The sequence below is a fragment of the Miniopterus natalensis genome, chromosome 11, assembly GCF_054644295.1.
Source record: "Miniopterus natalensis isolate mMinNat1 chromosome 11, mMinNat1.hap1, whole genome shotgun sequence".
NCBI lineage: Eukaryota > Metazoa > Chordata > Mammalia > Chiroptera > Miniopteridae > Miniopterus > Miniopterus natalensis.
This window is the reverse complement of record NC_142091.1, coordinates 48,583,431-48,604,987: the sequence shown is the minus strand read 5'-3', so window position 1 is coordinate 48,604,987 and position 21,557 is coordinate 48,583,431. Positions and strand designations below refer to the sequence as shown.

Here is a 21,557-nt window from a genome sequence, read left to right as displayed (position 1 = left end):
GATATTATTACAATTTTCCACTACTAATGGGATGATTAGTTTGTTCATTTGTTTAAAAGCCATTAGCATAAGATTTACTTCCAACAATATCTACTGTGATTTTTAATGCCCTTGAAACTCGCAGTGAGCGCTAAGTCTATAATAAGAGGGTGCTGGTAAGCATACAAATGTCTTTCTTGGGGAAAGAGGGCTTTTTATTTTCATCCTGGTTGGACTCAGGTTCTCTGATAGAGTATTGGTAGGATATTAAGTATTAAAGGCTGCGAACCCTGTGTTAGTGTGTAGATGTGTTCAAACAGGTCCCCGGTTATGCGAGGATGTTAATATGCTAGGAGGATTCACATTCCTGCTCCTTTTTATGTTGCTTCTTATCTGACTTACATAAAAATATAATAAATTGGGTGCTTGCAGGAATGACAGTTAGAACCATGAAATGCTTGGAAGTGAAGGGGCCCCGAAGTCACTCTACCTAACAGACTTTCCAAGGAGTTGGGGAGTTCGATGCACAGTTCGCGGAGCTCTGGAAATAGGGCTTAGTCCGGAGGATGGCGAGAGGAGTGTCTCTTTTGGGCAGTTGTGTGGGGCACACCTCTCAGGATAGCCGACAAGTGAGACTGGCATTATTATAAAGATGCCCTTGCCCTGGATCTAATTTATTTGCAAACTTTAGTATTTCAACCATTATTGGTAACAAATGGTGTCCACCATACCACACAACAGGATTTGACAAGCCAGTGTATCATAATTCCAAGCTTGAGAACAAAAATATGGACCCTCAGGATCCCCAAACAAGGGACTTTCGCCACCCCACCCCCATGACGAGCTGAACAGACTTGCACCAGTAAGAGCCCGCCATGACTTTGCAGATGTGCGTGGCTGTGCCGTAGCCTGAATGAGTGATGCCAGTTATGAGGCACGACAGCCCGAATCAGAGAAACACTAAGTAGTTGGTGAGATAGACTTGTGATGAGTAATATGCAATCTTAAAACATCTGGTTAAACATTTTTTCCCAAAAATGATGAAAAGACTTTAAATCAAATCAATAAGAAACATAAGTTGATTGCTGGGCATTTTTGGACTTTGGTCCAAAAGGATTTCTCAGGGGATTATAGTAGGAGTCAGGGTGACCTTTGTTGCATTCAATTTACGGTTTGTGGGGGCTGGGAGTCCTCAGCTGTGCTCACCCTCCTTCGCTGCTCAGGTCCCTGGGCACATGCACATCGTGAGACTTGGCCCAGCATCTCCGGGGCCTCCTGCACTGTCTCAGGAGACACTGGCAGCCTCACAGTGACCCGTGTTGTGAAATGACCACATTCCAAGCAGTTTACTCTGTATTTTCTCCTGAGCGCTTGTGGGCAGTGAGATGTGGCTGCCCGCTGCGCTCTCTCTGGCCCAGAGGGCTTTTGTGGGTAGTGATGGCTGAAGCTGGCCCAGCTCCTCTCCACAGGGCAGCCTGTGAATGGTCATAGAAAAACCAAAGCTCTTCTTCCAAGATCCCTCATCAGAATGACAGGCTATTTCTCCTCTGTCTCTCAGTGGTATGAGTGGACACCTAGATAATAGTATAGCTCTTTAGCCCACATAACGTGGCATATGGTATCTAATGACCAACGAATTTATCAAACACCTCACGACATAGTCGCACGAGCATGTGCTGATATACAAATGTTTGTTTTTGGAAATAGCAATTTCGAATTAGATAACTTGGATGCCACTCCCGACCCTCTCAAGGATCATGGTAAGCAAGCCATAGTCCACTGCATTGACGCTCAGGAAACCAGAGCCATGGTGTCCCAACAATGTGGCCACAGCAGCAGATTTTAGCACAAACTGAAGAAAACACCAATGCAGTCAGGGAACGACAAGATGGACATTAGTGCCTCTGTCGTCAGCCTAACCCAAACCTTCCAGACTCAGCTAAGAGATTTTGCTTCCTATGGTACCGATTTTCCAGCACATTGTACTATCCATTTCAGACTCCTGGGAAGGAAATCTAAAGAATGCTTTGATTGCATTTCTGGTTTGGGGTTATTCTGTGATTGCTTCTCTTACCTGCTGCCGAATTTCTTCCTCCATTTTCACTGGCGAGCCCAATTCTGCAACTTGTCTGACGCCTTCGCTCGCATACCCGCCGTATTCCCACAGCACGTAGTTCTTGGAGTGGGACCCGCCAATGATGGCAGACCAGTGATTGGCCCGGCCTAGGAGAGACAGCAGGGTGAAGGCGTCAGTGGCTGTGGCTGAGACTCAGGCGCTCAAGGCATGGGGAGGAGGTGTGAATGGACAATGACTGAGCCAAAGCCGGCTAGCACCAGTTCAGTGGGAGGCCCTGGGCTATTCAGTGATGAGTAAGACAGTCCTTATGAACAAGTCAGTCTTGGGACTATGCAGGCAGGGCAACTGTAGATGCCTGAACAGGACACAGAGGCAGCCCCGAATGACGGCTTCTGTTTGGGAGGGGTTCAGAGAAGGGACAGCTGAGAGAATTTTAAAGACTGATCAGATTTGTAAGACAGAATAGAGAGGAAAGGCTATTTCTGGCAGACTAAGAAACATTAAATAACATTGTGTGTTTGGGGAACCATAAGTAATTTAGCATTGCTATGTCACAAACTGTCAAGGGAAGAGAGAGGAAATAATGCCAGGGAGGTAGGAAGAAGCCTGCTCGTGGATGGCTTTGTTCTAAATACTTCAGGAGTTTGGATGTCATTTGAAAGGGTCTGAAACCACAGAAGGGTTCTGAGTAGGGGAATGACATGATCGCATTTGAATTTCAGATAAATCATCCAGGCAGCAGTGCAGAGAATGCATTAGAGGGAGCAAAATTGGAGTGCAGAGCTGGGGAGGTCAGCAAGGAGCATGAGGTAAAGGGATTGAGTGTGAAATAGGCTTAGCAATTCTGGGGAATGAGCACTGTTGTCTTTAGCTGGCTTTTCTGTACCATCCAGGATAGGGGGTGGGGTGGGCAGGCTGGCCATGTTGAAGGATGGAAAGACAGTTGGCATATGAGGAACTGACCAGTCCACGGTGGTTTGGTGAGGATCATGCAGGATGATGACTGTTGTGGGATGCAGGTGGGAATTAATGGTTGACACAAGAGAACAGAAGAGGGTTTGGGTGGGACCAAAAAAGATCTTAGCCTGAAGATTTTTTAAAGTCCCAGGGAGAGGAATAGAGTCAACACCAGTCTGACACTGGGTTTGTTTTGCCCGTGATGAATATAGACACATATATATTTCTAAGCTATGTACAATTCATCATAGGGTTGGCTTAGTTCTCTGCAATTCCTTGGTTGGGTTTATAAAGACTCAAGATAAAGAACATTTTCAGACATAGGGAAGAGGAAAACTTGAACAGGGTGGACTCAACTGACATTTGCAGTTCACCACCCTGTGGCCCAGAGTGGGCAGAACTCTCCACTCCACCCCAGACTTCAGGAAATGATTCTCACCGGGGCCTGATCCTGTTTATATTTGCCACCTGCTCTCCCATGGTCCCTGCTCCCAGGGGCACATTAAGAGCATGGGCACAAAGCCAGCCTTCTGGCCTGCGGAGGGCAGCCTTGCCCCACCCCAGACAGATGACAACACCATGTGCGGCTGCCCAACTGCTTGTTCAAGATTTCCCACACATCAGGGAAATGCAAACTTGTGTTTTTCTGTCAGGTCCCTAGAGAAGACAGATGGAGATGCTGCCAGCTATTTCTCTATCTCTCTTCCTGAGTGGGGAGAATGTCCTAGCTGACATCTAATGCAAAAGCACTGCTTGTGTAAGAGCAAGAGCTAGGAACTAGTGCTAGCCTTTGGTTCATAATGTTGATCTCAGGGAGACCAGATTCAGCATCTCTTGATTCCCCCTGCTCTGTTTCACCAAAGTGCTCCCTCGTCCCAGACCCACTCTACCTGCAATTTTGTACCTTACACATGCTGTTCCCTCTGTGCTTCCTTCCTCTTGGCTTGGCCAATTCATTCCTCCTTCATGATTTACCCAGAAGCCCCCTAAGACCACCCTAGACTGAATAAGGCCCTTGTCTTCAGTCTCCTCATAGCACAGATCACATTTATAATCACTGTTACATGTCTGTTTTCTCACTGGACTGTAAGATCCCTGATGGAGCCTGCCTTCAGCACTGTATCCCCGGTACCTAGCACTGTGCCTGATGCATTGTGAGTGCTTAGTACACATTTCCTAAAGCATTTCATCCAAACAATCCAACGGGAAGGTGGCAGTGTCTGTGAAGGAACATTTGAGAGCAGGCTTGTACAGATGGGATTCAATGTGATTAAATTCAAGTCTCAGTTCAGCAGAGTTCCTGACACCTATGGGGCTAATGCACTCAGCTATCCTGCATGCTGTTAAGAAACAAACACCAACCAACAACAGACGAGAAAGGCATTTGTCTTAGAGCCAACAGACAGGGATTCAAATCCTGGCAATGCTACTTTCTAGCTGTGAAAACTTGGTCAGATTCCAATTACTTTATCTCCCTGAGTCTCAGCTCCCTCTTCTGTAACTCAAGAATGATAATACCTTATCAACCAATTACAAGAATTAAAGTCAACTTCTGAAAAAATGAGATCACATATGTACAAGCACTATTGGCAACACAATAGATGCTCAATAATTATAGTTTCCTCCTTTCCTGGTTGTTAGGGAGACTATAAAAATGGGTAAAACATGAAACCTGCCTTTGATGCATATGGGAGATAAGAAATAGATAACATGGAACAGGATAAGAGAGTAGGAACAAGCACACTCATGGGGGATTAGGAGATGGGCCCAGATGGGTCTTTCTGGTTTATTTATTCAACTTCCATTAAGTCTGTGCCAAGCGCAGTGGCTGGCTGTGGACACCGACAGGAATTAGATGTGGTGCTTGCTCTGGAGGGATTCACAGTCTAGGGGCGGAAAAACAGATGGATAAGCAGATTACTTACCATTAAGCATGGTCAGGGTTATTACAGAAACAAGAACACAGAGCACAGGGGATGGAGCAGCTAACTCTGAATTCCCCTACCATCCAAGGATTCAGTCTAAAGGCACATGTGCAGAGAAGCAGGTGCCTCAAGAGTGGGATGCCTCTGTGGCTTCTTCCCCTTGAGTAAATGTCACTGTACCAGTTCAACCTTCTTGTCAATACGATTGTAAGTTTTCTACAATTTTCTTGCAATGTACCACATTAATTGATATTTCAATATAATGAATAATATCAACCACATAACAGATATCTTCAGGGCACTAGGCTAGGGTGAGGGACCAGACTATACCCTCCCTGGTGGGACAAGGCAAGTGCTGATGGGAAAACAATTTGCAACATTAGAAAGGGCAATGATTTCAGGTGAGGGGCAGAACGATACAGGGAGGAAAAGCACGATGACAGAGCCAGAAGACCTGAGCTCCAAGTCTCCATTTGTGGCCACGAAAGTCTTTCAATCTCTCAGGGCCTCAGCTTACCTTTTTAAAAAAACCTTATTTTTCAACCAGTTTACATTCAATACCATTCTGCAAAAGTTTCAGACGTACAGCAAAGTGGCCAGAAAACCATGCACTCTACAGAGTGGTCCCTCCGCTGCCCCAAGCAGCCACCTGGTCCCATGCCCAGCTGTCTCGACATTACTGACTATACTCCCCATTCCTCAACCCACAGCCCTGTGGTTATTCTGCAACTACCAATTTGCACTGAAAAAATTAGAGAATAATTACTGGGCTTGATTATCTCTCGGAGTTGTGCAAAGTAATTGGGCCGGTTTTGGAAAGAACTATGAAAACTTTAAAACAAAGGTCTCTGAATGGTTACAGACAGAAAGCACTATGGGAATCCACAAGGGGGATCCAGAAGAAGGTGGGGGAGCTAGGAAACTTTCCCACTGGAAGGAGGCTCCTATAGGAAGACTGGGCAGTAGGAAAGGATTCTATTAAAAAACAGGTAAGAGGATTAAACATCTAGTAGGTGTTAGGTATAATGCTTTCCTAGGTGGAACCCTCACTACAACCTCATTCTCATCTTCTAGATGAGGACACTGAGGCCCCCAGAGATGTTAAGGAACCTACCCAAGCTCACAGAGGTAGTGATGGGCAAAGCTTGGGTTCAAATCTAGGTCTGCCTGATCCCAGAAGACACACTCTTGTCCCTACATCCTACTGAGAGGTCAGGAACCAGAGAAGACCATTTGGTGGACTGAAGGCTTAGAAAAGACAAAGAAATAAGATAAAAAAGAAAGTCAGGGCCAGGTTGTAGAGGATGCTGAGTGCCCATCCTGGTAAATGGCATTGGCAAAAGGGGAAAACACGATGAAAGTGTCCTTCTGGGAAGAATGACAATAGCCACATATTGAGCTGATACTATGTTCTAGACACTGCCAAGGACTTGACCAACATTATCACATTAAACACTCAAAAAAGAAAACCATTTTGATACAGATGCAATCACAATGTTCATTTTTCAGACGAGGAAACTTAGACTGAGAGGCATTGAGTTAATCCTCAATCACAGAAACAGATGAGTGAAGATGCTGGGATTGAGCTGGGTCTGTCTGGTGCCAGAGCCTAGCTCTTCTCCACCACACTGCACCACATCAGGACATACTCTAGAGGGCCCAAGGGTGAGAGGAGACCAAACAGGAGACCCATCGACATTTCCTGCATGAGTTGTGTATGTTCTGACTTAGGGCAGAAGAGAGAAAATGGGGACACAGGATCAGAGATATGAGCCAATAAGAGGGAAGATGGGACAGTCCTTGGGAGGCAGTTTAGTGAAATAGTTAAAATTCTGATTTTTGAATCAAACTAGCATGTATTCTAGTCTCAGTTCTGAAACTTTCTAGATTGAGTAAGTCAATTAATCACTCTCAACCTCAGTTTCTTCTGTAAAGTAGAAATATTGACATGACCACCGACTGTTCTGGTGGTGTTTTGAGGCTGGAGTAATAACTAGTGGTGGCACATAAAATAGGCCTGATGCTAATAAACGTTAGTCTATCAAATTAAATTGGAATAAGACAGGGCAAACCCAAACAAGTTTCTGGAAGGCATGGGAACCAAAGGAATCTGGTTGGGTGATTGGGTGGCAGTTTAACTTAGAACTGGTGGGCAGAGAAGAAATGTCAGATGTAAGAACTTGAATATGAAAAAATGGTAGAGAGTTGTCTAAATGTGACTCAGTGGTGTGGGGCCAGCAGAGTGTGGTGGTTAAGCAGAATCCAGTAAACTGAGGCACAGAGAAGTTTAGACCCAGGCTCCGTCATCCTCCAGGAAATAAGGGAGGAGAGAGAGAAGCCCCAGGTATTAGAAGGCCTGGGGTAGGGAACTAGGTAAATATCTGTGGCCTTCTTAAAGGAATACTCTGGGAGGCTACCACTGGGGTCCTTGGTGAAACACTGGGGCTTCAGTCTTGTGTGCAGGTGCAGAGACACTAAGACTTTTGCCAACCACTTCCACTCTCAGGTGTGGCCACAGCTGTTTGGTTTAGCATGCCCCTCTCTGGTTCTAGCAGTGTTCAATTGGCCTACAATTGGTCTAGACATTTACTCCTAATAGCTTGGATGAGGCATAGACAGAACAGAGGCAGGTGGGAAGTGGGAGGAAGAAAAGATTAGATGTGTGAGTTTGAGATACTGATAGCCAACTAGGTGCATTTGTCTAAAAAGCCTCTCCAGGCACATATATCCTGAATATATGTGTAGTAACCTTATTTCTGACACTTTTTCTGTTGTCATTGCTGGTGCTAAATTACCAGTGCTCACAATGATGCCTTAAAAGGCCATCACTGATAAAAGCAGAACCATGTCTGCCTTTTTGTCTGGTGTAGGAGTGCTGCATGGTAGATGGAGTCTCTGAAATGTTCTGCATATGGCAGGTGTTCAGTGACAGCCCAGATTTCCTGACCTGCTTTGACAGTGGCTGTATTCCCCTGCCAATCCTGATCCTGTAGAAAGCCCATTCATTTCTTTGACATCCATTTATAGCACCTCACTGGAGAATGTTCTACAACTTGGTGACTGGTTTGCTATAGCCTTCGGTTATCCAACCTCAGCCTCAGCAAATCTTTATTTGTGTGGGGGGGGAAGGGGCGCTGGAATTTGCTATAGTAGCATCACCAGAACTCGTGTTATGTCTAAGTCTCAGCCTCCTCTCCCTCATTTATCTTTTAATAGATGATCTTTTCACTTAACTCTTCTGAGAAGACCAAGGTTAACCCATCCACAGACTCAGCCATGCACCATGTGGCAGTAACCAATAGGAAAATGCTGTGGATCTGCCAGCTCTAGTCATAAAAATCATCTTGGATCTCACGTCCTTCTTGCCCTTATAATTCTCATCCTAGGCCCAGTTCCAGAGTCTGCATGGTTTCTGAGCCTTTGGATTTGGCTATAGAACTTGGCTCCTCTGGGTTTGCCCCTGGGTGCTGCCCAAGACACAGCCTGTACTTGTTCTGTGGCTCTTCCTGCCCTTAGCTGCTTCAGAAACTCACTCTAACCAAGGCATTCTGGTTTTCAGGATCTCATCCCAGTATGGCCTCCTGGAAAAATCCCTGCATGGGGAAATACGTCAGTTAGGCCAGAAATTCCTCACCTTTCCATCACTCAGCTAGCCTTTTCTCCTTCCTTAAGGTCTCAAGAGAAGTGTCACTTTTCCAATCCAAGACAAACCCTCACCACTTATGCAATTGGTTATATTCTTTTGTATTTCCCCTGAGGCCTCCAATAATAATATTCTATTCTATTAATTAGTTCATTGAATGAACATTTACTAGGCATATACTCCGTGCTAAGCCAGGGATCAGCAAGCTACAGTTCACTGCCTGTTCTTGTTCCAACAAAGTTTTTTAAAATGTACATATTATTTATTACTGTTTATGGATGCTTGTATGCTGCAATGGCAGAGTTGAGTAGTTACAACGGAGAGACTGCCTGGCTGCAAACCCCAAAACATTTACTGTCTGGCCCTTTATAGAAAAAGTTTGCTAAAACCTGTGCTACTCCATGAACACTCTGAGAAGAATCAGACTTGGTTCCTGTCCTTAAGATGTTCCACCTTAGGAAGGTATGTAGGACTGGTCATAACTGGCAATTACAATAAACCGTGTGGAATACAGCTTTGATTAAAGGCATGAACAGAGTGATACAGGAGCACAAATAAGGGGATGTTTAACTGACTGAACCAGAAAGGGCTTCCTGGAGGTGATGGTAGTTGAGCTGCACTGTGAAGGATAAGTAGGAGTTAGCAAGACAATTACGGGACAGGAAGAAGGGTATTCGTGCAGAAGGACGAATACGTACAAAAGCAGAGATAACAAAACGCAGAGGTACGTGGAAAACCACAAGGAGGTCAAGTAGTGTGTGTGTGTATTTGTAAGGAAGGGATGATCAGTGATGAAGCCAGTCAGCCAGGCAGCTCCTGAAGGGATCTGAATGTCTTAACAGTAAGTTTTTGTTTTATCTTGAAGGCAAAGTACAGCAGAGAAGAGAAAACAATAGACCCGTCTATCAGTAATTCCCAAATCTATAGACGTGCAACTTCCGCTTCTCACTCTCACGCAGAAATGGCACTGGACTGGGCCTCTGCACAGAATTATGAAACTGGGCAAAATAGAGGAAACAGCAGTTTTCAGACATTGGAAAACAGACAGCAGAGGATTATGATCCCTGAAAGAAGGGAAACATGAGAGGTGAGCCCTAGATTTGCCCTGGACATTTTCTGGTTTGTGGTGCAGGAAGGTGCTGAGCCACGCCTGGCCGGGCTTTATTTAATTTTAATCAGTTTAAATTTAAATAGCCATATACGTCTGGTCGCTATCGTATTGGACAGCACAGCTCTGGGATCTGGGATAGATCTGAGCCCTGCTAAGTGCCAGGAGCGACGGCGCGGGTACCCCTCCTGGGAAGTGGGGCTGGGCTCGCCCAGTGGCGAGTCGCCGGTGGCAGGCAGGCCGTGCGCAGGAAGAGCCTGCACTTGAACTAAGAGTGGCCTGCAGCGGTGGCAGCTGGTGCTTGGGGTCACGCACCTCCATTTACCTCTCACTTCAGCCACGGCAACGGTGGCAGGCCCGAGCACGCAGGCACGCTGTCACTTAGCGTCCACTTCAACGTACTGTGCTTCTTTCCATTCACTGCCCTGTGATCGTCCCTAACTCCGAGGCCCGCTTGGCCGACGTGCAAGTGCCTGGAAGTACAGGGAAGCTGGTGCTCCTGGAGACCATGGAGGGGTGGGTGCTAGCGCAGAAGTCTGGGAGGCGGATAACTCTTGAAGGCATTCTGTGCACTTTTCAGAGGTACAATGATGCCAATGACTTCCAAATGCACTCTTAGGCTGATTGCCTCTTCCTCCCGCCCACTCTCCCCCAGTTCCTTCCCTCCTGCTTCCTGGGTCATCTTCCACAGAAAGTGTCTGCACCACAGTCCTTGCCTCAGGCTTTGCTTTTGGGGAAATTGAGACAAGGCTCATTCAAGTAAGATCATGTGTCTGGGCCCAGAGACCCATAAAATGACAGTCTGGAGACTAGACGAGAGGCAGCTGAGGCTGCTCCTCCTGTTTCTGTAAGCAGAGCAGTCTTCTAGAATACTGATGGTCCTTCAGCATCCCTCCACCCAAAGTTATGGATGTTGTCTTCATTGTCACTGTCATCATCATTTTTGCCACTGTGATCACTATCAGCCCAACCACTACCATTTATTGAACACATTTCCTGCATCAAGCACTTCACAGGTCCTAGCTAGCATCCTGCCATTCCCCCAATGGTCATACTAGGTAGGTCGGTTACCATCCTGTGTTGCGGATGACGGACTGAGCTGCTGGTAAGTGGCAGAGCTGAGATTATAATCAGATCTGCCAAGGCGATGTGCTTTCTACTCCACTGGGGACCCAGAGCTTGGACTAAGTCTAGATGTAGTTAGAAGGTCATTCCGACGTCACCCATGGCTGTCACCAGAATCAGCACTTTGGGTACATGTGCCATGGGAATAAATAGAACTGTGCCTATCCAGTGCCCTTGACAACACTGTGGGTATTGGCTCTTGGCATCATAAATTTCAGCCTTCTTCAAACTCAGCCTTTCCAACCCAAATTTTCTGAACTTCTGACTGTGATGTATTTAGACATCTCTAAAGCCTAGTCAATCATGTGATTCTCATTTTAGAGGCAAAGAACATAATCCCAGACTCTCCTCGCCATTGCTACTGTGGAGGCTGGTTAAAAGTTGACTGTGCACTGACAAATAGCACTGGGGTTATATTTCTAGAAAAAGGAACTTTATTTAAAAGTGTTCTTCCAAGCGGACTCTTCCACATAAACATTGTTATATATGGGAGAAAGGCTATATTCCTGGACAGTTTCCAAATGTTTAATATACCATTAACATCCGAGTTTGAAACCCCAGGGAAGAAACTGTAGCACTTTGGATGACAAATTCTAGCAATGTTTATCTATTTTTAAAAATCTAGGAGCTTGTATTTAAAAAGTTAGCAGGAGCAGTAAATAACATTGCTTTGTTTTTTTTTAGAGTATAACAAAAAAATGAACTCCTCCCACCCCCATCAGTACATTTTTCAGGTTTGAATCTTAACTGTCAGCTATACCCTGTAAATAGTAAGCCAATGCTCTTCTGTGTATAAAAAGTTTTTACGCAGCAGAGAGAAGAGGTAGTGAGAAATGGGAATTACTGAGCACATACTTTATTCCAGGTGCTTCATATGTATCCTCTAATTTACGTTCAACCTCATTTCACTGATGAGAAAACAGAGGCTCGAAGATCTGCAACTTGCCAGTGGGCACACTGCCTGTGAACGGCTGAACCAGGATTTGGATCATGATTACCTTGTCTTTGGGAAGACTTTTTATTCTGCCAGAGAAAGGCTAGAGGCTCTGGGGAAAGTTTGTTAAGCTAATAATAGAAGCAAAGTCTATTGAACCGAGTCTATATATAGGATGAAAGTGGAGTCAGGCTGAGGTAAAAAAAATTCCACCTCAAAATTGAAGGTAAAAGTGAAGATAGGAGGCCAATTTCTTTCATGACCGTAGATGCAGAAACCTCAGACAAAATATTGGCAACTCTTATATCCAGTTATTTAGAAAAAGTATACCATATCACAACTATGTAGTGTTTATTCCAGAAATATAAGGGTGGTTTAACATTCAAAATTCAATCAATATAATTCATTACATTAACAGAAAAAATTATATGGATATCTTCACAGATGCAGAAAAAGTATTTGATTATATTCAATATTCATTCATGATTAAAAAAAAATCTCAGCAAACTAAGAATAAAAGGGAATTTTCCTTACCTGATAAAAAATCTACAAAAAAGCTATAGCAAAATCATACTTAATGATAAAATATTAAAAGCTTTCCCCACAATTACTGCTAAAATAAAATGTGTTCCCCACAAGATTGGAACAAGGCAAGAATGCCCACTATCACCACTTCTATTCAACATTGTACTGGAGGTTCTAGCCTGTGTAACAAAAGAGAAATAGAAGTCATATGGATTGGAAAGTAATTATTGTTAAGATAAAATTGTGTCTGTAAGAAATTCCAAAATAATTGATATATAAACAAATATAGTTAATAAGTGCATTTAACAAGGTCTCTGGATACTAAGTCAATATACAGGAATTAATTTAATTCCTATATACCGGTGACAAATCAAATTAATATTTTAAAAAGCTATCATTTACAATAGCATAAAATACATATTTTAAAGGATAACTCTAGTGAAAAATGAACAAGACTTCTCCATAAAAAGCTATAAAACATTACTGAGTAAACTTAGAGGAAATCTAAATTATGGGGTAATATTTGTTGATTTGAAGAGTCAATAATCCAAAGTTGTCAAATCTCTTCTAATTTTACCATAAGTTCAACATAAACCCAATAAAAATACTAGCAGGTTTAAAAAAAATAAAAATTGAGATCATGATTCTAAAATTTATGCAGAAATACAAAGAACCAAGGACAGCCAAAATAATCTTGAAGAACAAAGCTGGAGGACTAACATTCCAGATACGTAGGATAGACAAATAAACCAGTGAAACAGAATGACAGAGTCCAGAGTCCAGAAACAGAACCACAGACATAAAGTCACTTGATATATGACAAAGGTGACACTAACGCAGATGGAAGGGCATTCCAATAAATAATTCTGGGGGGAAAAAGAATTTTGGCCCCTACCTTACACCATACACAAATTCAATTACAGATCAACTCAACATCTAGATATGAAAGGTAGAGACAATAAAGCTTTTAGAAAAGAATATAGAACAAAGTCTTCATGACTTGGAAGTAGGCAAAGATTTTTTAAATGAGACACAAAAAGTGCTAACCATAAAGAAAAAAGATCATACAGGTTACATTAAAATTAAAACCTTTTGTTCATCAAAGATTAGGGGAATAAAAAAACAAGCCACAGAATGGGAGAGGATATTTGGAATACATATACTTCACAAAGGATTCATATCTAGTAGAGTAAAGAACCCCTACATATCAATAAGAAAAAGAAAGGCAACTCAATGGAAAATATGGTCAAAAGACCTGAACAGTCACTTTAGATTATCCAAATGACCAATACCAACAGAGTAGTCAAGTTATAGAAATTCAAATTAAGATCACAATGCAGTATCACTACATATACAGCAGGTAGCTAAAATGAAAAAAGACCAACAGTATCAGGTATTGGCAAAGATGTAGATTCACCAGATCTCTCTTGTTGTGCAAAATTATTTAACAGTATCTACTAAAACTAGGTTATATATCTTATGACCTAGCAATTCCACTCATAGTATATAATCAACAGAAATGCATACATATATTTACCAGAAGACAGGCACATGAATGCTTGCTTATACAGCACTATCCATAATAGCGCCAAACTGGAAACTGCCCGAATGTTCATCCATAATAGAATGAATAAATGAAATGTATACTACACAGAGGAGTATTATACAGCTACGAAAAGGAATAAAACAAAATTATATGCAATCATGTGGATGAATCTCACAAACTATAAAGTTGACAAAGGAAGCCAGACACTAAAGAGTATATGCTATAAAATTCCATCAACAAAATGTTTAAAAACAAGCAAAATTACTCAAAGATAGAAATCAAGATGGTGGTTGCCTTTTGCAAAACTGAAAGGGGAAAAAGGCGGCTTCTAGAGTCCTAGTAATTTTCTGATTTTTGTGATGTAACATGAATGTGTTCTAATGAATGGCAACCGTGAGCTGCACACTTAAATTTACCTACTTCTCTGTATGAATGTTATGTGTCAAAAAAATGTTCACTTTAAAAAAAGAAAATGTGAAGGTGAAAACAGCATTACCTCTCTCCTTGTCTCTCAAGGCTCACTCTGGACAACCCTAGGCTTGTATGGGAACTAGAAGTTTGATTCTCATGTAATGGAGATGTGACAGGGAAATGACCGAGATGAGCTGTGAGTGTGTAAGAGATAGAGGTAGGAGGTCAAAGGTTACCTTAGCACATGTTAAAGATCAGAGGTCAGGACCTCAGCCTGCATGGAGCCATTAGCTGGGAATTGCAGAGCTGATACCTTTATTCTGGGATTTCACCTCAGGGAGGCAGCTTGGTTTATCTTAATGTAACTCACTGGTCATATGTTATACTCTTAAGCCCTGTGCAAGGTCCCGGGGATTCTAAGCCAAACCAGACAAGGGCCCCTCAGCATAAGAGGGGGATCAAACACATGAATGGGCAATTACAATGCAACATGGAAATTATTGTGATAGGAAAACCACAAGGCTCGAGAAGAAAAAAAGACTGCTAATCTAGATTGGGGAATTGGGATAGGCTTTCCAAGGCAGTGGGGTCTATGCTAAGAATGAAAGTGTGGTGGGCAATCCGCCAGGTGAAGGGGGTGCAGCCGGCTGGACAGAGGATTGCAAGCCCATGTGCAAAGGCCTGGAGATCACATCGAGCAGGGCGCTGTCATGGAACATAAGACGGGTTTCAGAGCTAAGAGTACAATATTAGACTGGTCCTGGTCAGGTCCTGGTGAATTTAGCCCAGTTGAAGAATTTGTATTTTAACCCGGGGTGATGTAATTAAACCTTGAATTTACCCCATCTGGAGTCTGTGACCTCGATCAAGTTCCTTCTGCTTTGATGGTATCTATCAGAAATGTATTAGTTTTGTCTGGAGTATTTCATTTTCTTTGGCTTTCCCACCAATACTTTAAAAATATGTAAGAGGTGACTCGTTTTCTAAAGGCCTGCACATAGTAGGTACAAGCACGAAAGCGGTAGATTGATGAGTGCCCAAAGCTCTGTAGCAAAGGAGGGCGGAATCTCAGCTGTATTATTTAGGAACACAAAAATTGGCTCAGATCCACGCCCACCACCATATGCTGGCAGCTGAGAACACTGCAAAGGCAGTAATCAGGACGGAAAATTCCCCTTTCCAAGTTCCCGAAACCTGCAGCTCAAGGTGGCAGCTGGTGGCCTATTATTCCCTGGAGCTCTGGTGAAATGGAAGAGTTCTGTTTGTGCAATTCTAGGCAGGAGAAGTCTGTTTTCTGTTGATGAAGAGGGACAGTTTATGGTTAGAGGGATATTTCCTTACTTCTTTTTAAAAAACTTCTTAGAGATTAAATTATCACAGGGTGGGGGAGCAGGCAGCAGGAATCCCTTCGATAAGGTCTGGCTTCCTAGTTCTTCCTTGGAGGTAAATAAAGGGTTGAATAATTTATCCATTGCTTGAACAAATTTCGAGGGTACTGTCAGGATCAAGACCAGACCAGGCTTAAAGATAAGACAGAGAAACTGGTAGTGAGGGTGAGTGGGCAGGTTAGGGCCTCCCTGCACTAGGGGCACCAGGGACACTGGGAATCAGGCAGGTCTGACAGCTAGAGACAGAAGTCCAGGGCTTGAAATGATTGGTAGGAGCAACAGAGAGGCCTCATCCTTGGAGGGGCAAGATAGGGCTCCTACATGGGTTTCACTAACATTTCTATGCGTCTGGTATTGAGCTAAAAGGCAATATTAAGGGCTAGGTCAGCCAAAGAGTAGGCAGTCCCTAGATACCTATAGAATCAATGCCTGAAGATTGAGACCGAATTATGAAAAGTGGGGTCCAGGGCAAAAACTGGATCACAAAAAATAAGGTATAATAATGGCTAATAATTATAAAACACTATATACCAGGCACTTTTCTAAGCTCTTTACATATATTAATTCATTTCATCCTCACAATAGTCCTGTAAAGTCAGTATTGTTATTATTCCCACTTTTTAAATGAGAAAACTGAGGCACAGAGAAGTTAATTAAGTGACCTGTGTATGATCTCAAAGATAGTAAGTGGGAGAGGCAGGATTCAGTCTGGCTCCAAAGCCTACACACTTAACTTTTAGAGGTGATGGTCTTGTTAGAATCGGGACAATGATAGGTTACTAAGGTCTTGCAAAAATTATTCCAAACAAAGAGAAACACTGGCTCCAAAACCCGGAGGTTGGACTGAGCCTGAAGAAGGGACTCAAGGGCCTCAGTCTGCTCACTTTTCAGGAGCACTTTTGCCTGGAAGCGCTTCTGTTGTGAGTTACACCCCAAGCATATCATCTCTACTAGCTGTGATGAGCAGATCTAAGCCACTTAAGTCTGCCAGCTTTTTGCTTTTTCCTTTATTCCGCAAGTTTTGGCCCAATAGCTGCCAGGATGGGGAGTTGATGTTTTGCTTTGGCTGATAGAAATATCTGACTGACAACCTCTCAGTTGGTGCCTCTGGCACGGAAGTAGTGTGAGCCATTTTCCAAGTGTTGTATGCTCAGAACCCCAGCTGACATCACAATTCTATTAGCTTGTTTCCATGCTCTTATGTTGAAACCTATGTCACTTTGTCAACCAAAATAAGATTTTCAAAACATAGTTAGGATGTTGCTCTAATCAGTGTAGCCTAAATAAGTGCTAATGAAGAATTAGATCCATGTAAATTGGGTCGAAGAGGCATTTTCCTGCTTTATTTCCAAAGTGAAACCCAAGAATCCTTGCAAATTGGGAGGATGTTTGGCAGGAATGCAGTGGCTGGCACAAGACATGCAGCCATTCTAGTCATGACCATGAGTAGTCAGCCTTATTTGGCACAAACAGTTCTCCAGGGTATATTTTCAATTCATTGTTTGGAAAACTTAAGCACATACATGCTGTTAGCTTCAGCAGAGTTTTGTGCGTACAATTCTGAGTAACCCTATTAAGATTTTTAGAACATGCACATTCTCCCTTCCTATGATTCTTTTAAGTAATTAGAATATTTTCTGAAATATAGAGAAGGCTTTTTTCAGCAAGTGCATTGAATAACACGTACTGAGCACTAACTCTATATAAGATGCTGTGCAGGATGGAGCTGGGGATACAGTGATGGTCCCAACCAACTCCAATGCCTTTCTCCAGGGTCTGCCATAAAAGTGTTATAGAAAGTGGAAAAAAGGCAAAGAGGGCACAGAAAGTAGAGGGTGAGAAAAAGGATCCTGGGAAGCTTGTCCAATATTATTTCTAATACACATAGTACCTTGAAGGTGTTAGTTATAATTGCATGCCCCAAGACTGAGAGTAATATGAAAAGTCTTTTCCAGATCTTAGAGATTAAAGAAAGCAGAATGTATTTAAGGTAGATTTTAGAGCTGGTTTAGACTCTATTCTATGTGATATTTCCTTGACATCATTACAAGGGATGGAGTGGACCCAGGAGCCCAGCTTATTCATCTGTCTTTTCATTCATCAGATACCCATAGTGTCCACTCTGCTTTGCATATGCTGTGAGAAAGTCATACAGACATGAAGAAGACATGGCCCCTGCCCTCAGGGAACTTGTCATCTAGTGCAGGGGATAGATTGATAAGTAATTTTTGCCAATTAGAAAATGTGCCAGATGTAGGAGTGGACAGAATGCTGATGGAGCCCAGAGGAATAGATAACTCTTTCCTCTGTCTTTGAGGTGAAAGACATGACTGTCTTTCCTGCCCACGGAGAAAAGAAAGTTGTTCCTCTTTTTAGATTCTCAGATGTCAGTTTCTACCTTCCTCAGCCCCGCCCAGGTTTCTTGAGTGTCTACCATGTGCCAGGCATTTTGCTGAGCTCTCTTGTACTGCAATGAACTGTGGGTAGTGTGACAGTTCCTGGAAGTTAACTTTAGGGAAAGACAGCTAATTTGGGAGGAAGGGTGCCTTAAACAAAGAAATTTATTCTCTCTCAGTTCTGGGGCAAGATGTCTGAGATCAAGGTGACGGCAGGGCCACACTCCCCCGAAGGCCCCAGGGAGGACCTGTTCCAGGCTTCTCTCCCAGCTCTGGGGACCTCAGGTGTCTCTTGGCTTGTAGACAGCTTCCTTCTGTGTTCCTTCTCTGTCCTAATCTCCTTTTCTTATAAGGACGCCAGTCATATGGATAAGGACCCTTCTTAAGGCCCTCATTTTAACTCGATCATCCCCAAAGACCCTATTTCCGAGTAAGATCACACTCGCAGGTCTTGAGGGTTAGGACTGCAACATCTTTTGGGGGGGACACTTGAGCACCTAACTGTGGGTTTTACTTCTGTGCTGGATTAACCCATTATCTTCATTCAGTTTTGACCCATAACTCAGCCCTATCTTGGACCCTTGTTCTTTGTCCAGTGGTCACGTGGAGCTCGTATCTGCTTTATGGTGCGGCAAGGAGTTCGGGCTCACCTGCACTCCCTGCCCACACCTGCCCTGGCACGCCCCAAGCCCTGGGTGGCTCGGGTCTGTGCTGCCCTCCCGCCTGTGGTAAGTGGTGGATGCAGGTGGCTTCCCTGGTTGTCCAGGGCTCAGGCTGCCTTTGGAACACATTTGCCAGTCCAGTTTCCCACTGCTAGGCACTTCCAGCCCCTCACTGGTGTCGTCCTTGGGGGGAGACAGGAAGTGACTGTGGCAGTGGGAACTCCGCTGTGGGTGGGCCCTGCTCTCTGCCTCTTTCTGCTGCAAACAGGAGGAGAGGTTAACAGTGTGAGGAGAGCCGGTCCTGGGTAATTAAACAAATAATTACAGAGTAGCTTCATTTTATGCGGAGCCCTATCATAGAATATAGAAATATATAAGGATATTAATAAAGACCTATAAAAAGAGATATTAAAATATTAAAGCCCCACTATGCACAAAATGTAGAACAATGCAAATTACCTCTTCCTCAAATTAAAAAGGATTGTTAAAAATCACAATTTCAAAGATGGTGACTGAGTGAATTTTAAGCCGTGCTTGTGTTCCAGGGGCACAGATGTACCACTTCATAGCTGGTTTGAAAAAGCAGCCTTAATCTTCTTTCAAGATTAATCTTGAATTCTGTGAGCTTTAAACTATATAGATATCTTGAGGAACATAACCCTAGGGTAACCTGTAGCAGTCACAGTAAATAATAAATGGTTTAAAGGGGCCCTGAGAACTGGACCCAGTCCAGCGTGGAGTGTCAGGGAAGACCTTGCAGAGCGATGGCTTCGTCTGCCTCAGGAAGGCTGAGCAAGACCTGGTCTGGTGACAGGGGAAAGGGGCCCCACACAGGACTGAGCTCAATATTTTAGGTCAGTTTCACTTCCTCACACTAATTTTGTATCTTCTCTAGCTGGTTGTTGCTCAGGCACTGGTACACTTTGAGGCAAATCCCACCTAAGAACTGCTTTTGTGTGTTTTGAGGGGAGAGGAGGGCAGAGGGGAAGAGAGGAGGGAAACCAAGTAAAGCTGATCTTGGCCAACACACATCGCAGAACACATAAATCCAAACCTCTGTTTATTTCCCTTAGCTTATTTACAGAAACACAAGTCAGTAAATACTAACTTGTAATTAAAATTGGCGGACTAGTTCCATGTGTTTGGCTGGCTGATTGGGAAACGTATGCTGCTGTATTTGTTATTAAATTCCTTTCCGAGGAGGGAAAAAGTCACAAATGCAAGCTCTATTTCCTCATTGCTGGGTAGGCTTTCTGCAGTTTGAGACCTTTTGTAAAGTTTATTTTAATTTTAAAATCTGGGGCCATTCAATTTCAGTGGTATTTGTAGAGTTAAGGATGATAAAATACACCTGGCACTCAGCCTCTCTCCATTTGGGATACGGGGGAAATTCAGGAGCCAGGTGGGGACATCAGCAAATTTCACCCGATGATAGAAGCCAATCAGATGAGAGACTTTGTCCAAGATATCAACATGAGACCAGAGCTAAAGCCTTATTTAAAGATTGAAAATTAGGGTGGACATCCTGATAAGGCTGGAAATAAGTGCATTATGGCCCCAGCTGATACAGCACTTTCTATGCGTCTGGTACTGAGCTAAAGCCACTTACGCATTATTTCATTTTAAAATAACAATGACTAACGCTGTAAGCTCTCGCTATATGCCGAGCCTGTTTTAAGGGCTGTAAGAATATTAACTCATCTAACCCTACAATAACCCAATAATGTAGATTTGGTTTTATTGCGCAAAATCAGATTTCAGAGAGGTCCACTGGCGTTTTTTTTCTGAGGTCCTACAGACTAGTAAATGGAGGAGCTTAGCTTTGAACCTGGGCTGTCTTCAAAATAGCTCTGTGAGGTAGGTGTTTTGCTTATCTCTGCTATATAAGTGAGGAAAAAGAGGCCCGAAGAGGTACAGCGACTGTCCTAAAGCCCTCCAGTAAGTCTCAGACACGAGACTCCACATTGGAGCTGACTTCCAAGCCTATGACGGTCTAGGCTGTCTGCAGTGTACGTTGCCTTTCAGCAGAGTGCTGCCCAGTGGCCACTCTTTCTCGGGCAAGAGAAACCTGGATTATAATTTCTTCCACCTCACAAGTGCTCTTTCAGCTCCCACACTGTTCTGATAGTTGGTGTTGAGATTCATTATTCCAGCAAAAACTTGCTCCCTCCCATCTTCCAGTGTTAGTTTCTTTTTCTGGCTTTAAGTTTTCTCACTAAATGCTAACCCTCTTTCATTTTTTTTCTTTTCTTTTTTTTCTTCTGATGATCTTGCCTTCAGCAAAGTTTAAGAGCAAGGCATAATTAGCCCAGGAGCTGGAGAGCCACTCAGGTCTGCAGGCAAGAAATAGTTCCCTAAAAATTTAGTCAACGGACCAAAGATGGAACCAGAGAGTTGAAGAGCAAAGCCACAAGAATCCGTGTCTGCCACAGGAGGGACAGCTGGACAGATATACAGCTCTCTTCAAAGGTTGCTTAGGGAGCCAATAAACCTGCAAAGACTGTGCCCTGCATCTCAATGTGGGTGGGCGGATAAAGGAACATTATGCCTCTTCCTCCTCTTGGTTTTCCCATAGTGTGTGCAACAAAGAAATGCAATTTGCATTCAATGACTGAAAGCCACTCACATCTGTAAACACTAACTGTCCCAGCCACCAAGCCCTCCAGAAAGCCTCTCAGGCCCTTTAGAGGAGCCAGATGTAAAGAGAAAGCCTCCTGCTTTCTATTGTTCTTTCCACTTGAGCTGCAAGACCCTGGGAAGCTCCATCTGTGGGGAAAACAGGGCGCATTTTCCTCTTAAACTGAACCAAGCTTATTATGTCAGAGAGTTTAATTAAACTCTTGCTGGCAGTTGTGGAAGAGTTAGCTTCCGCCCAAGCCTT

General features: G+C 43.5%; 1 protein-coding gene across 1 annotated transcript in view; it reads right to left on the bottom strand.

Moving 5' to 3' along the window:
- Positions 1–21,557, bottom strand: part of SPON1 (spondin 1) — a 229,346-nt gene that overhangs the window by 94,493 nt on the left and 113,296 nt on the right. The window contains exon 6 of the mRNA XM_087821746.1: positions 2,054–2,202. Within this exon, the coding sequence (XP_087677872.1) occupies positions 2,054–2,202 (149 nt within the window). The remainder of the gene's footprint in view (positions 1–2,053; positions 2,203–21,557) is intronic.